This window comes from Lutjanus erythropterus, chromosome 10 (assembly GCF_056507025.1).
Source record: "Lutjanus erythropterus isolate fLutEry1 chromosome 10, fLutEry1.hap2, whole genome shotgun sequence".
Taxonomy (NCBI): Eukaryota; Metazoa; Chordata; class Actinopteri; order Lutjaniformes; family Lutjanidae; genus Lutjanus; species Lutjanus erythropterus.
The window spans coordinates 24174732-24192924 of NC_139326.1; the positions used below are offsets into that span (position 1 = coordinate 24174732).

General features: G+C 40.0%; 1 protein-coding gene across 1 annotated transcript in view; it reads right to left on the bottom strand.

Annotated features, from left to right (window-relative positions):
* grid2 (glutamate receptor, ionotropic, delta 2) overlaps nucleotides 1-18193 on the bottom strand; it is a 593815-nt gene that overhangs the window by 131571 nt on the left and 444051 nt on the right. The window contains exons 10-11 of the mRNA XM_084728739.1: nucleotides 12069-12266; nucleotides 6840-7152 (exon numbers count right to left, since the gene is read on the bottom strand). Of these exons, the coding sequence (XP_084584865.1) occupies nucleotides 6840-7152; nucleotides 12069-12266 (511 nt within the window). The remainder of the gene's footprint in view (nucleotides 1-6839; nucleotides 7153-12068; nucleotides 12267-18193) is intronic.

The following is an 18193-nucleotide window of genomic DNA, read 5'->3' on the forward strand; positions in this document are numbered from 1 at the left end:
GCTGAGTTTGTAGTTTTTCAATTTAAGCCTCATGTGTCAGTCAAGATATAGTTTAAGTACACCCACAAGGGGTAGCCTGGAGGGGATCATGTAAGATCATGTCATCACCTCTGTGCGTGCGTGATGTCTGGAACTACACCCTGTCTGCAACTAATCTCGAATACAATTTAAGTGATCATCTGAAATTCTTTGTGCACATTCACGGCTATATGCTGAAGGACCTCGGCCATTCAGAATTCTCAAAAAAAACCTTGAAAAACCTTTTTATGACTGGTATACTTCTATATTTTTATAGACACAGTCTTTATATTCTCAGGAAATACCCTTCTTGTGTGATTTCTCAAGAAAGTATTGAAGGAATTTCTTTAAATTTGACACAAATGTTCACTTGGACCCATAGATTAAATGACAAGATTTTGGTAGTCAGTGACAGTGACCACAGTGTCCTCATTAAACAATTTTTTGGCCATAAACCAAGATTTCATATGCCAATTATGACAACACTGCATGCAAATATCTAACACAATAAATGATGAGCTGATGGCATTTCATATCCACATCTTAATGTTCAGCACTTGATCAGTCCTCTGTACTCCTCTGTAAAAACAGCCACACATTTCTCACTGGAAATTATTCACAGGATTCAGATGTGTATAGTGAGAACCTTCTATTATGTAAAGAATACACTTAATACTTTTTAATAAAGTTACCGTAGGCAACATTGTTTTGGTATCACTGAGAAATTATATTTATATTGTAAATCAAGTGTTCTGAGAGAGAACTAGACCTCTGCAACTCCTCTTGGCTCAGTTTTCAGCTTTTAGAGATCTGGCCAATGACAGCAGACTTAAACCAATTACAGGTCATCTCACACCTGGCGTTCCTGTTTGCTGTTCTAATAGAGCAGCTACACATGCACATCCCTTCTGTGAGACCCTGAATAAATGATGGAAACTCCTCCGAAAAGGTTCTATAACACAGAATGATCAAAAATCTTAAAAAGAGTACAGCTAATGAGCAACATGCTCAGCCCAGGAGTTTGTTAGCTCACCCGGTTACTTTTGACTTTCCCTTCAGTTGTGTTCATTCGCGTGTATCATGGGGCTTCACCGAGGACCGAGAAGACCAGGTGGAGCTGAGACACAGAACCGACAGACAGCTGCTTAGAGCTGGGAAGCTCTGCAGGACAGGGTCGGTGGCAGACTGGAGCTTCTGGAGGAAGACAGACCAGAGTTGCTCTGGTGCCAGCTCGTTTATTGGCAGGAGGGGAGCTCAGAGTGTATGTGTTCATTACATTGCTTTAAAATCTTCACTACACACATTATATGAGTAGGGAAAGACATGGATGTAAACTGCTACTTGATTGATTGGTGGAAATATACAAATGCAAGGCAGTAATTCTGTTTCTTTCTTCTGCTCTGTTTTATGCAACCGTTGACTGCTGACTTCTCACTCTTCTTCACTAGTTGCAAGTGATCAACAACTGTTTCAGTCTGAAATCTTGTTTCGGCTAGGGACAATGTATGTGGAGGTCATGTTAATGTTGGCAGAACTTTGCAAATCTCTGCTGTTTACATCTAGCAGTTGTGGTGGCATTGCAGCAAGTCCAGTTTTATAAGTTATTCTCTTTCTTAGCACTTGTTTCAGTGTGTCACTGTGGGATATGTCCCGTCATGTATCATATACTGCCACTGAAGGCTGGCAGTAGTGACCTCTGTGTTCGGGCCCTCCGCCTTTACGTATGACCATGTGGGAAAACCTGTCATTCAATCACCTCTTCTCACTTCAGAAGCTAAGTTTCGCGAAAATGACCAGTGTGTCCCCAGAAAACTTCTCCAGTGCCACCCCTCCTTTTCTGTGACATGTGGGCTCAGAGTTCAGTTAGTGCATTCCAGCCAAGAGGTGAGGAGACTCAGTTTCAGTGTTGGATTGTCCCGTGCCACACTTAAATCTCACAAGCACTTACACACACTTTGTCGAAGTAAGTGTTTGTTCACTGAAGCATCACAGCATACAGCCAAGAGCGCAGTGGTACAACTTTTCATAAGAAAATAAACATAAACACAACATTGCAAAACATTGTGTTTTCCCCTATATCACTGTCCTCCCTGGAGTTAAACAGCTCAGTCCAGATGTCTCGGGTGCATCAGCACGTTCATGTGTAGTCACAACTCTGGACACTGTATACCGACAGAGAGCAGCATTGTACTGCCAAAAGATGTTCTTAAAGATTGTGGTGTACTTCACTCTTATCCATATTTAAGAAAAGAGAGTTGGAAACCATGCACATGTCAAAATGGGTGTTGAGTATGCTAGCCAGGGGCTACAGACTTCAGTTCACCACAGAATCTCTTTATTACAATCAATCAGCCTGCATTTTTTGCCGAGACAGAGCATAGTGTTGGTGTCATGCATGCTTGCACTTCACCATTGAGGGAAAAAATTATATTGTGGAGTGATGCAGCGGCTGTCCAGTTTGTGCTTTGCATTCTTAAGTGGAGAGAACAAGGGCCTTTGTAAAGGGAATCAGCTGTTTGTGTCCTTGACTTAGACCCACAGGAGCAAACCCATCACGAAAGAAAAACTTTTTCTTTAGATCGTGGTCTGCAGCGTTAAACTAGTCTTACTTTTGCTCATACACTAGTCTATTGCAAATTTGACCATTTCACAAAAATAAAGACTGACTAACTGTAAGCCAGAAAAATTACACTTCTTACCCCCCAGACTAACTCAAGCTTAAGACCCATGTTACCATAGTAACAATCAGTGCCTTCAACTGATCAGAAGTGCCCAACAACAAAAAAAGAGGAAAACATGGCTCATAATTTGTGGTTTGCAAACATTGTTATGGAGAGAGCAGTGATTTCTTTGTGTCTTGTACCATATTGCTATATTTTGTTTGGAACATCTTTGATGCTCCTCTCAATAGTGGCATTCATACTGTTTACAGTCATTGTAATTTTTCCAGATCAGATTTTTTTCGTGTTGTCACACTCTTTGCCAAACTTTGCAAATAAAATATCATTGTAACTGTTGAATTCATTCAAAAGACACATATTTGCTGCTGGGGTAAACAGAGCTGAGTGATCTGGATGTAGTCACTTTTTTAGTTTGAAAAAGGTCTTATTTTAGCCAGAATTCATTGTGCCATAGTCCTACTCAAGAAAGTAACAAACTAAACTGCTTTGTGCAACAGATTAATTTAGATGTGTATCTGAATTCTGACTATCTGTTACATCTATGCCATAGTCAAGTCATTTTTGTGTAACCCTGGTCTCTGGCTGGGCTGTGGCTGACAAGCCCTGTCCAGGGTATCTGTGCTGCAGCTAGCTGGGCGTCGCCACTCACATTTGCAGGGATTTATATCTTGGATGTCATGTCTCCGAGCCTTGCTCATGCTGTCCTGAGCGTGGGCTCCTCTGTGGACCTGGCTAATCCACACACTTCTGTGTGAGGGGGCTGGGAGTCAGTCATCGAGATAAGCTTGTCTGGCAATACGAGTGAGATGTCTCACCAGACCGCCCTCTTTGCTGCTGGTTGAAATGAGAAGAGGTGCACTCGTTTTGAATGACAAGCGGCTGCCTCTGTCATATAGACCTGTGAAGGCACAGGGCCTTGACGTACACCTGTGTGCCTAAAAAAGGACATCTCTGCTTTACAAAATTGTTGCATGGATGGAAGTAAACCAGATTCCAGGTGACTTTTAAAGCCAGTGAAGGTCAGCCCACTTAGCCTCGTTGCAGTAGTCTGTTCATGCTCAGTTAATTTTGTGAGAGATATTTCTGGCTAGCCAAATCAGAAATGAATTACCTGTGGCCAAAGCACAGCTCCTCTCAAATGAACAAGATGCACCTGATGCCACATGAAAACACACACCCTTACACATACTGTGCAGTATATACCCACCACAGAACCATACACACTGACGTATACACACAAGAAGGACAAACCCACTCTTGAAGAATTAGCTCCTTTCTCTCTCTCTCTTTTTTTCTCTCTAATGATGCCATGACTAAAATGTTAATTACAGCTAAAAAGAGAAACGATTGCGAATATCAAACAGCAATTAGCATGTATCATCATCATCATTACCACCATTAGCTGCAGCACAAGATGGAGGATTATTTACCAAACGGTGGAATGCTCATCAGTTGCTTATTCAGGGCCTGAAATGTTCCACAGGCAGCATTAAAAACAAAAAAATGAAAAAAATAAAAAGATTGGTCCTAAAATTTGCATAATTAATGTAGCTTAAAGAATTAACTATTGCAACTCATGGCAGCATGATAGCAAGATCACACTGTGCTCACTGGAAGATAGCTGTTATTATATATGTTATTATTATTTTTTTATTATTATTATTATTTATGAGTATGAACGTATTCAGTGTCTCTCACCCTATAAAGATATGGCTATTCAATGAAATACACAAAGCAGCTGGAAAACACATGCACATTTATGTAATTTGATTTTTTTTCCCCCCTGTTCCCATTGCCCTTTCCTCTGCCCATCACGGCTCTATCCCTGCATTGATGAAATTTAAATCCTTCCCTAGGTGTCAATTGTCTGATCTACACACCTGAGTATGGCCCGATGGATTCTGGAAAATCTTTGGGTAGATAACCAGGATGAGGTCATTATCTTCCACTCAATCCATGTGGAACAAAACCTCTCCTCCCTTTTGTTCTCATTTAACTATTGTGCTCAAACATGAAAGGTCAGTCCACACTTATGACACCCAGAGGACAGCTATTAAATTTAAAATTCACATTTTTGACATTAGATTGCTTTGGCAATCACATTTTTCCTTCTATGCTTCCCTCCCATCATCTCTCTATCTTTTACCTTTGTGATGGATCCTGCAAATAAAAAATGTTGTAAAAGTCAGCATCCCTATGGCAAAATATTAAATAATAACAACTGTGCACCTTCTGGCTGCCAGCTGGGGAACATATCATTAACTGAGAAAATTTTCAAATAATTCTGGGAACCCCAGAATTATAGAGCTCTGCTAACTTCATTAAAAGGAGAAAATGAATAACATGCTGGCTTCACTTATACCATAAATGACTTTCTCTAGCCATTTTCAGTACAAGACTTTTTGCCTTCTAAAACTACTATATTATACCACTATCAGGTTTTGTCTAGTATGTTTTGGAAAAGTACAGTGTGAATTAATATTCATTCATATTCATTATCAATTTTTTGTCCAGTCGACATAGTGCTACCGTCCTGTCCTGCCCTGAAGGGAGGTGTTCAGCCTTGGACTCCTTCAGAGGAACTCTCCAAGCCACTGATTCAGATATGTTGCTGACACCTGGGTCAAAATCAAGACACAGGAGGTTGAAGCCTTCATGGACCATATCAATGCGGTGGCCAGCGAGGACAGATGTTTTTGTTAACCTGGAGCAGCCATCCCTCAACAGAGGAGGAGGAGGTCTAAGACACAATCTATCTGCCACATACAATGCAGTTTTAAGATCACTCCCCAGGCAGTTGGATACCCACCTACACTCATGTGACTCTAACGACTAACATGTTAGCAGGGACCTTGACAACTCTCCTTTACTTTTACGCCCAGGTGACCCTAACAGTTCACACAATGGAAGAGCGGGCACATGAGTCACATGCCCCTCTAGGCGTTAATGACCCCACATAGGTTTAATACCTGAACTAATCCCAACCAGTCAGTCAGAACTGAAGAAGCTTCTTGGATCAGAGGCGAAACGCCTTCAAGAACTCTTTCTTTGTCTATGACAACCTTTGCCACAAATACCATGACCTGGATGACTGAGAATCTTCACGGACATACAAAGTCTGGGATTTTGACACCAAAGACAGGGGTTCAGGTTTGGTGAGGTTAATGCTCTTATAACACTTTGGTTAGCTTAGATTAAGGTGAAATCATACTCTTGGTTAAACATATCATAAGTGTATCTCATAAACATTTACTTTCTTGTTAAAGCCAGTTGCTGTTGTAAAGTAGCAGTATATTTGGGAGAGCCAAGAAAAAAGTACAGAGGGGGCAGCTGCACCGCAGCTCTTTCTCTATAACATGGAATTCAGAAAGATGCTGTGAAATCAAAATAAAACACCCTTTTGATGAGTCCACAGCCAGAAATCAATCAGTTTTGCCAGAGCTTTGCCATGTTTTTCACTTGAAAAATTTAAAATACACAATGGAAGCGATATATTCTTTGCTCATTATATTTGTGGGAAATGGCCAAAATTAGGGTGAGGAGGAACAACAGAGATCTCATCAGTCTAAATGTGTGTGTGCTAGACCATGTCAGGCTGTTTTATCTGAGGGACAGTCCATGAGTGCTAAGTTGAGTTTAATGCTTCAGACCGTGACAACTGTGACATTTAACATGATAAATTGATTCAAGAATGTCATAATCATTTGCTTGGAGAACTAAGCACTAACCAAGAACTAACCAACTAACTATGCCTGATGTATTCTTGTTTTCTGGTGAAGTCATCAAACTGATGTATTTGTCGTGTGCTTGTGTTTCTTTTCATCCTAACAGAAAGGGGGCAAGAGTAACATTGTGCAACATCAATATATGTATGTACTTTCTTCCATCCCTCCTCCATCCTGAGCCTGGGTCATCATGTAAAACCACAATGTTCTAGTTTAGCCTCAAAATGCAATTTTGTCACCACAGCTACATATTTTTTCAAATCTCCACTTTGCACAAGGAAACTTGACTACAAGTTTGGGCCATCTGTTTATGCCAGATCTAACCATCCAAAAAATCATTCACTCACTGATTCATCAGGCAGTCCAATTTTGCTTTCCCTCTCCTGCTTTTCACTCCATCCCATTTCCTCCTTACCTTGTTGTACAAAGGAGCCGTACACAAACCACATGGAATTGTACAGTGTTGTAGAGGACACAGATCCCATGGGTAGCCGGGGTGGGTTGAGCCAGTTGAGCAAGTACACCAGGATGCCAACGAGGAGCACGGTGCCCGCGATGCACGCCCACAGTGACAGGTCGAAGGGCGCCAGGCAGGCAAACATGTCCACAGTGCGTTCGGCCTTGCGCAGCAGAACGCCCACAGAATAATCCATGTAGCGTGTGGTGAAGTCCACGACGCTCTCTCGCTCAGGCGTGATGGTCAGGGCAGAAAGTCCCACATCGGCTCGCTGCAAGAGGTGGAGGGTAAGAGAGGAGTTTCAAGTGTCAACACTGTGAAAATGTATAGGTGAGCAGCACAGCTGAAAAATGTGAACTTTTGTACCCAGAGACAGGTAAGTGCCTTAAGTCCCATCAACAAAATTGATACATTACAATACCAAATTCAAAGAAACTTTACTATGACATGGAAACATCTAGGCTATTGGTAAGTAAATGAAAATGGGTTTTCTGAGTGTTTGGAAACAATATGTATTACATTTTTTTTCTAAATAAATGCAAAAAATACTATCAGGAAGATGTGTTTTGTTACTTTGTTACAAAACTTCCCAAGGAAAGGTTTTAGCACGCCTGTATACAAGCCAATGCATAGAGGATAAAACAATGCTCCAAACAAACAACCAAACAACAACAACAAGAACAGCTCCTGCAGACTGCCAGTACTCTAAATGCAGATAATATATTTCTTCTTACATAGACTGACAAGATATCTTAAATGTTGTGTGTTGCTTTAGCAATAAATGGAGACAGAAAAAGGGGTCAGAAAGAAAAGTATAACCAAAAGTAAGCACGCATGTGCATTATCCTCTGTTTTGCCTCTGTCCTATACATAAGTATGTAAGTAGTGTCTTAAACTCGCTGTGAGCCCAGCATGGATTGGGCATCGTTTGATGTACGACTTTTGAATCATTCATTCATGCATCCCTTGATCTGCTTTTGTGTCAGTATGCCTCCACAAACATTTAAAGCCTTTCTCATCACATGGAATTCTTCAATTTTTTGAAGAGACAACTAATGACTGCTTTAATTATTCACATGTAAAGACTTTACATTGAAAAAAAGAAAGCTGTCAGTGAGTGTGTCTGCCAAGAAAAATAGGATGAGCTCAGCTTAAATGCAGAGACAATGATGGCTAATTAAAATGTTTTCAGTCCCCAGTGCTTGGCTAGCAGCTGTAGGCATCTGCTTATACCATAACAAGGATTTAAGATCCTGTTGCGAGTGTGTGCATGTGTGTTTGAAATCTATACTCGTGTGAGAATATTACGCACTTGTTCGATGATGAGATTTGTTTCGTCGCTAGAAACAAGCGACGGTCAAAAGTTAGGTGAATCTGTAGGCAAATGCTAAGCCCTACACTCACTGCACACACACAGATACACACACAGATGATTCACTTATAAACACACACTTGCATGCTTACCCACCACATCCATATCCCCACATGCACACACACAAAACAAACAAAAATTTTAATCCACTGTAGGCAAAAAAATCTGCTAATTTCACAGTTGAGTGAGGAAACAAAATGCTTAAATGTGCAGAAATTGTCACTTACACTGCATAAGAAGAATATTGGGATAAACCCTGCAGGATGCCTGTTGGTTTAGACAACACGATATGCATGCAAGTGTGTGTGTGTGTGTGTGTGTGTGTGTGTGTGTATGTGTGTGGGTAGAGATGAATTGCCACACGGACTGCTGTGGTCAGTCAACATGGAAACTTCCAGAGGGCACTCTGGGTAATAATTATCTGGTATAATTGGGTTTTTGGAGAGATAAACCTTGTTGCTGACTGATGGGGAAAACAAAATTATTTGCATGTTCAGTTTATTTAGAGCCTGTGCTTGTCTGTGAGCACATAAATATGCATTGTGCCTAAAGCAGTTTTCGATCATTTTGTGAGCTGTTAGCATCAGGCGGAATACAAAGCCTGAACACAAGTACAAGGTCAAGGGAAGGAGAGCAGTTTTAAAACATGTTCAAGCTTGACACAGAGCCAAAACAAAATAATGAAGTAAGGGCATGGAAAACTTCTGGGAAAACATGCTGACACTATAAAAAACATCCTTGACCGAGGGAGAATGAACAAAATGTGCAGCAGCTTAGTGTAATTCCAGGAGGACATCAAAGGGTATTTTACACACATGCAGATATGAGCATGCACTCGTAAAAACATATATACACACAGTCTTTATTGTATAAAATGTATAAGGGTGCTTAAATTGCTGTATAGAGAATGTACTTCTGCCCAGGGGTGTCACATTAACTGCAATTTTGAGATACCATGTTACTGACAAAGCCAATCACAGGGGAGAGCAGGCATCCACAACAACCCTTATGTTTTTTCTTTCTTTCCTTCTTGCTTTTCACTTCAATATGTGATTAATGAATAAATCAATGCTTCAAGAATTCGGCAAACAATACAAAAGCCTGCTTGCACCATAAACCCCATCGATACCGGCTGTTCATGACCCAACTCCAAACATGTCAGCTACAGGTTTTGCCATGCTTTATATTGTTTTAGTGTTTATTTTGTTGGTTTAACCAGTTGAGTTTGGCATCAGCATGACAGTCAGTGCGGCTACTGCCACAGGCTGGGGCCATGTTGGACAATTATGTAATATTTAGGGACAGTCAAGAGAAACTTTGTGAACATTACACCTTATTTGAAGCCAAACTAAATAACAAGTGTAGTAGGTGGGATGGTGGTAAATGTTTCTTCATGTAACTGCAGCAGAAGCTATGTTAGCTTTGTTGTTGTACAGGAGCTCGCCTGTTCTGCTCTATGATCCTTGTCTCCGGTGTGTTTTTGTCTTCCTGCTGTATATAAATTTACTTGATATACATGCCCTGAAGGTAACAGTACAGCTATGTGTGAAAAAGAAATGATGACACTGCAGGAATTCATGTGCAGTGGCAGTGAGGTGAGATCCTCAGATACACTTACACAACTAACCCTAACCCAAATTACTTCATTAATCATAAATATAATTTGCAAAAATAAACAAACAAAAACATGGCAATAATGCAGCATACCAGGCTGTTGAATTAATGTCTAAAAGCAGTGGTTTTTAAACTGAGGTCCAGTGACCAAAAGGGCTCACTGGGTGTAATGTAGGGGGTCCCAAAAAATAAGGAATATAATATTTCATGTTTGAACTTTTATCACTTTTGGAAGTGAATAAACAAGGGAAGCTAGGGGATTGTCTATTTGTTTGTAATTTAGAGTGATGCTAGTTTGATCATTGATTCACTTGGAAGAGTTTGTTCTTTTCAAACTTAAAAAATTACAAGTAAGAGTTGATTCAAAGGGGAAACAAAATCCTCTCAAATTGGGGGTACATTGTCTAATGTGCATCTATTGCATGGGTCCTTGACATGAAAATGTTTGGGAACCCCTATCTTAGAGTGTAAGTAACCTGTGCTCTATATCATTACAGGGATATCTCATGCCCTGAGAACATTTTATGTGAGAAATATTTAACAGTCGCTTATTAACTTCCTGAATTAACCTCCAACAGTTGAAAGCTAAAACTCGTACCACACCTTACTTACAAATTTTCTTCCACATTTTCAATATGGTGTGTGCATTAATTAGTCTTGAAGGCAATTAAGTCTAACTTGGCTTAGGATGCAAGATATTTTGTATTCCCTCCTTCTCACACAGTAAATTCCAAAGGATAATATAATTACTGTGGTGAAATATTAAAAATGATCTTCGTAAACTCACTTGAAACTGTTGTACCTTGCTAAAATATTTCTTTATTCTTGCCTCTATTTAGTTCTTGTATTAAGTGGAGGAAAAAAAGCCCCGTTGTTGTTATCACTGCCTTGGCCTTGTTGCATCCAATTTTAGCAATCCATGAATAATTTTGGGGACAAAGGAATGGCGTGACTGAGAAACAGAGGTGAGCTCAAGGCTTATTGCTAACAGGCCCTTGCATGTCAACACCCAATGAATGTTTTAAGGAACCAAGGCCCCAGAGGAACACAGAAGGTCTGAGAAACAATGAGATATTTGGTATATTCAGATGCATTTTATGTTTCCATGTGTAAAATAAAATGTGATCTGCCTTTTCTACAGAAAAGAATAAAGGGTGAATTAGTGCTGCAATTCCACTTTTAATGGGGATATTGACTGTGCAGTGTCACCACCCAGACTGTACACATTTAAACACATTGCTACTAACTATGTTTCTGCAGTAAACATTAAAGATAAATAGATGAAATATCTAAGACATTCAGCACTTTGACAAAGCTGCCCATGTCTGCATTGGAAAGCATCTACAGCATGTTGAATAAAAGAGTGCTTTGGCATGTAAATTGAGAGCAATAAACCTGGCAGCACAAAAGATTGATTCACAGGTTTGTTGAGCAGCACTGCAATTGGTACACTTCATGCTAATGACTTATAAAGATAACGTTACCTCAACTAGCCTATGCTCTACAGCAGCTGTGTTATGGTTAAAGCATTTATCATCCAACTGCACCAGTTTATTGCCCTTAAACTATAGGCCTCTTCGTCTATGTGAAATCCATGTTTATGAAGCTTCACACTCTCTTGAAAAACGTCATCTCCACTTTTCACAGGAAAAGTTCAAGTGTCTGTCAGTAGTTATGCATCAAGTACTTGAAGATACTTGAAGCTAGACAAATTATTAAAAAGCTGCTGTGTTTTCACAAATATGCAATATCACAGCTCTGAGTCTTTGAGGTCAGCACCTCTCTAGTCCACTTCAGACTACATGCTGCAGGAGTTAGTGAATGCATGCCTGAATTTCTCTCTCTACTTTTAAGAAGTTTAACAGTTTAAATCAAATATTTACCTTTGAAGTAACATGACTTCTAGAGGGAATGTAATGATGGGACTTAACCGGAGTTTTCTTAGCAAAAGTGATGACAGGCGTCTTGTTCTTGCTTGCATGCAGGCTTCTACTTCTTGTCCTGTCGATATAGTGTGTGTGCACAAATGGGCAACAAACACCCCTCCCTTTGAATATTCTTTCTGCAGTTTAAATCCTCATTTATCCAACCCATGCCATTGTTCTCCAATATTTCATGTTATTGTTCTTGAATTGTAAGTGTGTGCTTGTGCGTGCTCATGTATGTTTTATGCCTGTGCTGTGTGTAAATGATCTCCTCACCTTAAAGACCAGTTCACCCATCAGACCGTTCCATTGACCATCAGGCTGCAAGCTGCCGTATTTGTGGTCTGGAGCGACGTAGATTTCATACTTAAAGCCCAGATAGTTGGAAAGAGCATCAAGGACATCAATGGAATAGCCCTGGTACTTCTTTGGTTTTCCCAGGACATTCTCTGACACCATTACAAATGGCTCCTCCTGGAAGGCAAAGATCAATCAGTATGTCAGTAAGTCAGTCAAGCAGCCAATCAATACACCAGTCATTCGAGCATTAAATCACCCAATTACTCAAGTGGCCATTATACTGCCATAGATGCCACCCCTAAAGGTTGGGCAGATGTCTTTGAGCACATTACACATAAAGTGTTAAAAGGTGATCTTCAACACAATCTTACACACACTACTGGTTTATTTGTAAGTACACAACCATCCCTCTGGAGTTTATAGAGTAAAGAAACAGCTTAGACAGTTGAATAAATTCACTTTGACGAACAAAATCAAAGACTATTATATTTTAAGGCCAGAGCTCAAATTAAGCACCAGCCTCCAACCAAATGCTGGTAAAATATGCAAGTGACCAGTAGATTTGCTTCACTCACCAGTCAAAATACAATGGCAATCTACTGAGTGGCTGGTAACATTTGAACATTGACTAACCAATTGGCTGGTGGACAAAAAAAGTTAATTTTGCATGTTTTACATTGGCTCACAGTCTTGTTCTGCCTCCCTTTTACTAACACATTGTTACCTTTCAAAGCTACCTTACTGTCCCCAACTCTTAATATGCATCACCATCCAGTAGACCTGGGTGCAAATGGGATTCGTCATTCCATATTAAATGTCACAGCCGGGGTGAAATGTGTATCATATCCCCCACTCTTCTGGCATACACGGGTATACTCATTTCCTGGTAGATTATGAAATACTTAGAGCATGGGGGTCATTAAAGCATTGCTTCACAGTACCTTTAGTGGCAAAATCTCCTCAGAGTACATTAATTGAGCAGTCACTATACTGTACACTAAATTAAATAAATAAGTAAATAAAATAATACCATTGGAAGCACATTTCTATTTATAGAAAAAAATATAATCTATTTATAAAAAAAAAATATTTTCTAGTGCAAAGGTTATAGATTGCAACCAACTAAAAACTGCTTGCCTCACCCTTCCCTTTCAAGCTTGTAGGGGAAACTATAGAGTCAAAAGTCAGTCTCTACACACTTCCCTCAATAGAGATTAAGGACAATCCTCCAGCTTTTGTTGCTAAAACTGGGCAGAAACAGTTTAAAAAACATTGCTGAATTACTCAAAGTCTTTATAGTGGGACTGCATTTACTACTGAGGAGAAAGAGGGCAGAGCATCATTTCTGATAAGGCGTGTCCTTGAAAGAATGTATGGGACGTAAGTCTGTTAGCATTCGTTCTCACAACAACCTTGCATTCAGAAATCCCAGGATAATCGGTAGGTGGCGAGATTGCTGATTATTAAATTAGCTTAGCTACAGTAAGCATTTTCTTTTTGTGACTGTCTATTTGGCATTCCAGGAGAAAAACAAGATGTACCCCTCAATCTTGTCTGACTAGGCTCTCAAAGTTGCTACTCAGCCTTCTTTTAATTCACAGAGGGAACCATGTTTAATAATTTATTTATAACTTAACCTATTTAACATTTTCAAGTGAATTAAAATGTTGAAAATCAATAATCGCATCAAGCAATTCAGCAGATTTGTTTTTTATTGGTTCATTTTTAAATGCATCTGGGACGGCTGAAACTCTTGTTTATCGATATCACCATGGCATCTAAAGGGCAGCTTCCTGTTCGGGTTAAATGACATCCAGCAAAGCTGACATTTTAGGCAATTAAGTGTACACAGCGCTAGGAGAAACAAGGTATATTTAACAAGCAGGGCAGGGAGCCAGTGGGATGTTTACTTTTATTTACAGTGCTTGGATTGAGCATTTCATCAAGGAGTTTTCTCTTCAGCTCTCGTCTATTTCAGCCCCTCTTCCTCCCCATCTCACCACTCTTTTTCTCTCTTCTTTAATAAATCCCTATTGATGAGTGAAATGTTTTAGGCCAGTATGTCGTGCAGATTTATGAGGGCCTGTGTGTTATTGACTGGATACTGGCTGCACATTAAGCACACACATACAGACACACACGCAGGCTATGCTACGCATTAACTTGCCGGTTTCTAATCCTTGCTAGCCTCTGCTGTTCAATAAGCTATTAGGCAGTGAGTGGACATGCATGCCAAGTCCCTCTCTCACCACAAGCATCCATCACTCAAGGCAGGAACACCCACTAACACACACACTCATACATACAGAATTACTCCCCAAGCACCACTGATAGCTTTCCTATGTGGCTACCTTAATAAACATACAAAGACATGGGGGAAAAAACTTCCTGATCCTGTTGTACTGCAGAACAATAACACAGTCGACCATTCGCCCAGGCCTTAATACTTCCAAACACACTTCTAAGGTGAATGGAAGCTCATTTCCAGAGTAAATCATGCATTACATGGTTAGAATGGCATTTTTTGAATTTAATTGGTACTGGTGAGCACAGTATGGAATTTAGATATCATAGTTTCATGATCAACTGTTTTGCAAGCATACTCATGAGGACGCACGAGTGTTATATACGCAATATTTTCCAGCTCAAATTTGTATGAGTATATTCAGGCACTTCTTGGTTTTACATTCAATATTCGAAAGGTAGGACAGTCTGAAGGAATTTAATAAGCTCGGTAACTGTCACTCAAACTAGGGGGATGTTATGTGTTTACCAAGCAATGAAAGAATGAAAAGAGTAAGACCAATTCAGCAGCAACGATGTTCAGTCCTCTTGTAAAGAAGAAAATTTGGAAACAAAATACAAAATACAAAAAAAGTAGTCAATACATTTTGGTTTCATTGGCACTACAGCATACTGACTGAAAAACTGAGCTGTTCCTGAAAAAGCTGGAGGGATCCCTCTTCCATTTCCTCTGCATGTTTTCCAAATAATATTTCAGCCCATGTGCATCGGTTGCTTTTCAACTGGCAATTCAAATAAACATGCTCAGCGGTACACAGTGAAAACACACACAAGCACATATACCCATACTGTACACATGCATGTAGATGCATACACATATGCCCACCCACACAAGCTTGCAAGCAAACCATTTAACACACAGCCAATAGGAGCAGAAAAATCAATATACAAGGAAAGAAACTGTGCATGTGCAACTCTGTGTAGGTGTGTGTATGTGGGGGTGGGAGTGTTTGAAAGTACTGAAAGCATGGCTGGTAGGTAAAGGACCGGGAGAAAAGAATATACTGCAGAAAAGCACCCCGTGTCTCTCTAGTGTCTCAAAGCAAGCCCACGATTTTAGCTTAGCTCACCGTTCTCTGGCAAGGGCACAGGTTGTTTGACACAGATGTCATTTCAAGTTGGCTGTACAATACATGACAGTTCTCTCCTTCACTTAACAACATAACTGTTTCAACACCTGACTACATGAACGCACCACTTGCTAGACAGCCACAGGTCTTTTCCTTCTTTTTCTAAACTTGTAAAACATGGTGGCTGTTGGAAAAACACTGTCAAACCTCTTTGACAGTATTCAGCTAAATCCTCCTCAGACATGTATTATAGGAATAGTTTGGATTATTTGAAATGGGCTTGTATGAGGTATATATCAATAATTAGTGTATTACTTACAATGGATGCTGGTCAGCATGTCTCCGGTTTGGAGAAGCAGAGAGGGACACTAGCATGAAAGGTAAGCAATGAACTGTTGTGGATGGGGTCAGCAATAAAATATATTTTAGCCCGTGAAAGTGATATTGATGTTTTGTTTTTTTTTTGTAGGTGGACCTTTGTTAAGTGTATGCTATATTTAGAATATTTTCATTCCTTTACTTTGCCATCAGGCAGCCTTTTCTGACAGGAGACCACTGTTATATAAGCCAAATATTGTTCTCTCCAAAACAATAAAACTTCATCTGCAAAATAAGTCATTTCACCTTCCAGAACACAGGAGATCGCTGGTCTACTACTGCCTTGATCTATTAGTTTGTTTTTGTTGTTGTGTGAAATCAAACTATACTTTTAAAACACTTAAGTCACACAATAACACAAACAAACTGATCAAGGCAGTGATAGACAAGCAACTATTGTGTTCTGTCAGGTAAAATTACTGATTTTGCAAACATGTCATCTCTCTCTCCCCTCCCAAGAGTATAGGACAACCTACAGTGGCTGATTGTCAGGTAATTGTACACAAGTGAAAACATACTAATGAATATTATATGCAGTTTCTGTGGTATTCTGCCAATAAATCCCCACAAATCTTACACACCTTTAAGTAAAGAGAAATAGGCCATACAGTAGCTGAAAAATGCCTAATCTATAAAAATCTAGTTTCAAGAGTTGTACAAATTTTGACTTTTGAGAGGCAACGAGTCATGTAATCATTTGAACAGTTCCCATAGCTCACTGGCTGGTCTGGCTTTGAGCTGCCAGGCTCAATCGATACTCAGTCAATGGTTTCCAGACTAAAATCTTGTAACGAAAAATTACCTTGTGAGATACAGTCTGGCTTTTGTGACGCTAATCCGTCTCTCTCCTGTCTCTTTTCTCTCTGTTATTTTGCAGTTTCTTTCTTTCCACCTGCCACTCACCAGCTGTGATATTCACCATTTGGCATCCCTCCACAGCGCAATGTCTCCCGCTTTCCCTAAACATATGTCTAGGACACCTCTTCTCTCTCCATCCATCCATCCGTCCATCCATCCATTGAGGCTATAACACTTGTTGAAATGTTATATAACATCCATCTATATACACCAGTCCCTCTCTTTCAGCTCATTGTCTTTCTAATATTGCTCCCATCACATTCCCCTCCTCCAACCTCCTCCTCCTCTCTTTCGTCTACGCTAATTCCTTTCCAACAAGTTCATCCCCCTGTCTCCTCTTGACTGGAAGTGCCACATGTGGTCTCAGTGCTGCTCGGGTGCTTGTGGAGACATGACTGGGACAAGGAACAGCAATTTTCCACAAAGATTAAGTAATGGCATTTGAAGAGTCCTCTGAGGGAATGCTGGGAATGACAGAGTCACGTGGTGATTTGCAGCTGTGAGCATTTTCAAAGCACTCTGCGTCTTCTTCTGTGAAATTGGTGTATAACGTATTTTGAAAAACTCTGCCAGACTGGAGAAGATTAGATTTCATATTGATATAAAACCGAATTTCACCTCAGTCTCTGTTTGATAAAGATGGAGGATATGTGACACAAAATAACAGAGGAGCTGTGCAGACTGGGACTCAACAGCTAAATCTTGAACTTTGTGACTTGTGATTTATGTAAATAGTGCACCATGGGTTTTGCTCTTCATCCCTCTTCCAATAGTTCAACAGGTTCAACATTTTATCAAGTGGAAAACACTACTGTTCTCAAGTCTATGCTGTGTCCTGTATGCTTTCACCGGTAACATTTTCAGGTCATTCCAATGGCTGAGGGGTTAAAAGGTAACTTTGATGAATCCTTATGAGCATTTGTGACCCATTAAATACATCCACTACAAGTGTTTTGCCACTAACAGGCTCAGATAGTTATTCAAAGTGTCTGATAACACACCAAAGGATCCCTACAGAGACAGACCTTTTTGTTAAAGACTAAGATAATTTTTTATCTAACAAGAGAAAGTCTATTTAGCTCTCTCACCACACCCACCAGACTACATTTACAGAAACAGTAATTTTGGTATTTTTTAAACTCAACAGAAATAAAACTCAGCAAAAACATCCCGGCTTGTCTTTCCACCGCTCCAATAATCACAGACTCTGGTTTGGTTGAAATAAACCCTTAATTCACCATGTTGTCTGTGAAAACTTTCTGGCTGTACACACTGTTTCTCCCCGCTGCTTCTCTGATGTCTGACCTCTCTCTTGCTCCTCTCCTGATATTTTCACATCTAACTCTGTTTATTTAGACCAAACCAAAGTTTATGACTGTTGGAAAAGTAGGAAGATGTCTGGTTACTGGTTAACACCTGACCGGCTGTAGCTATTCAGTCAATACTGGACCAATGTCAACATTTTTTGTCTCCCATTATATCGCTCAGGGC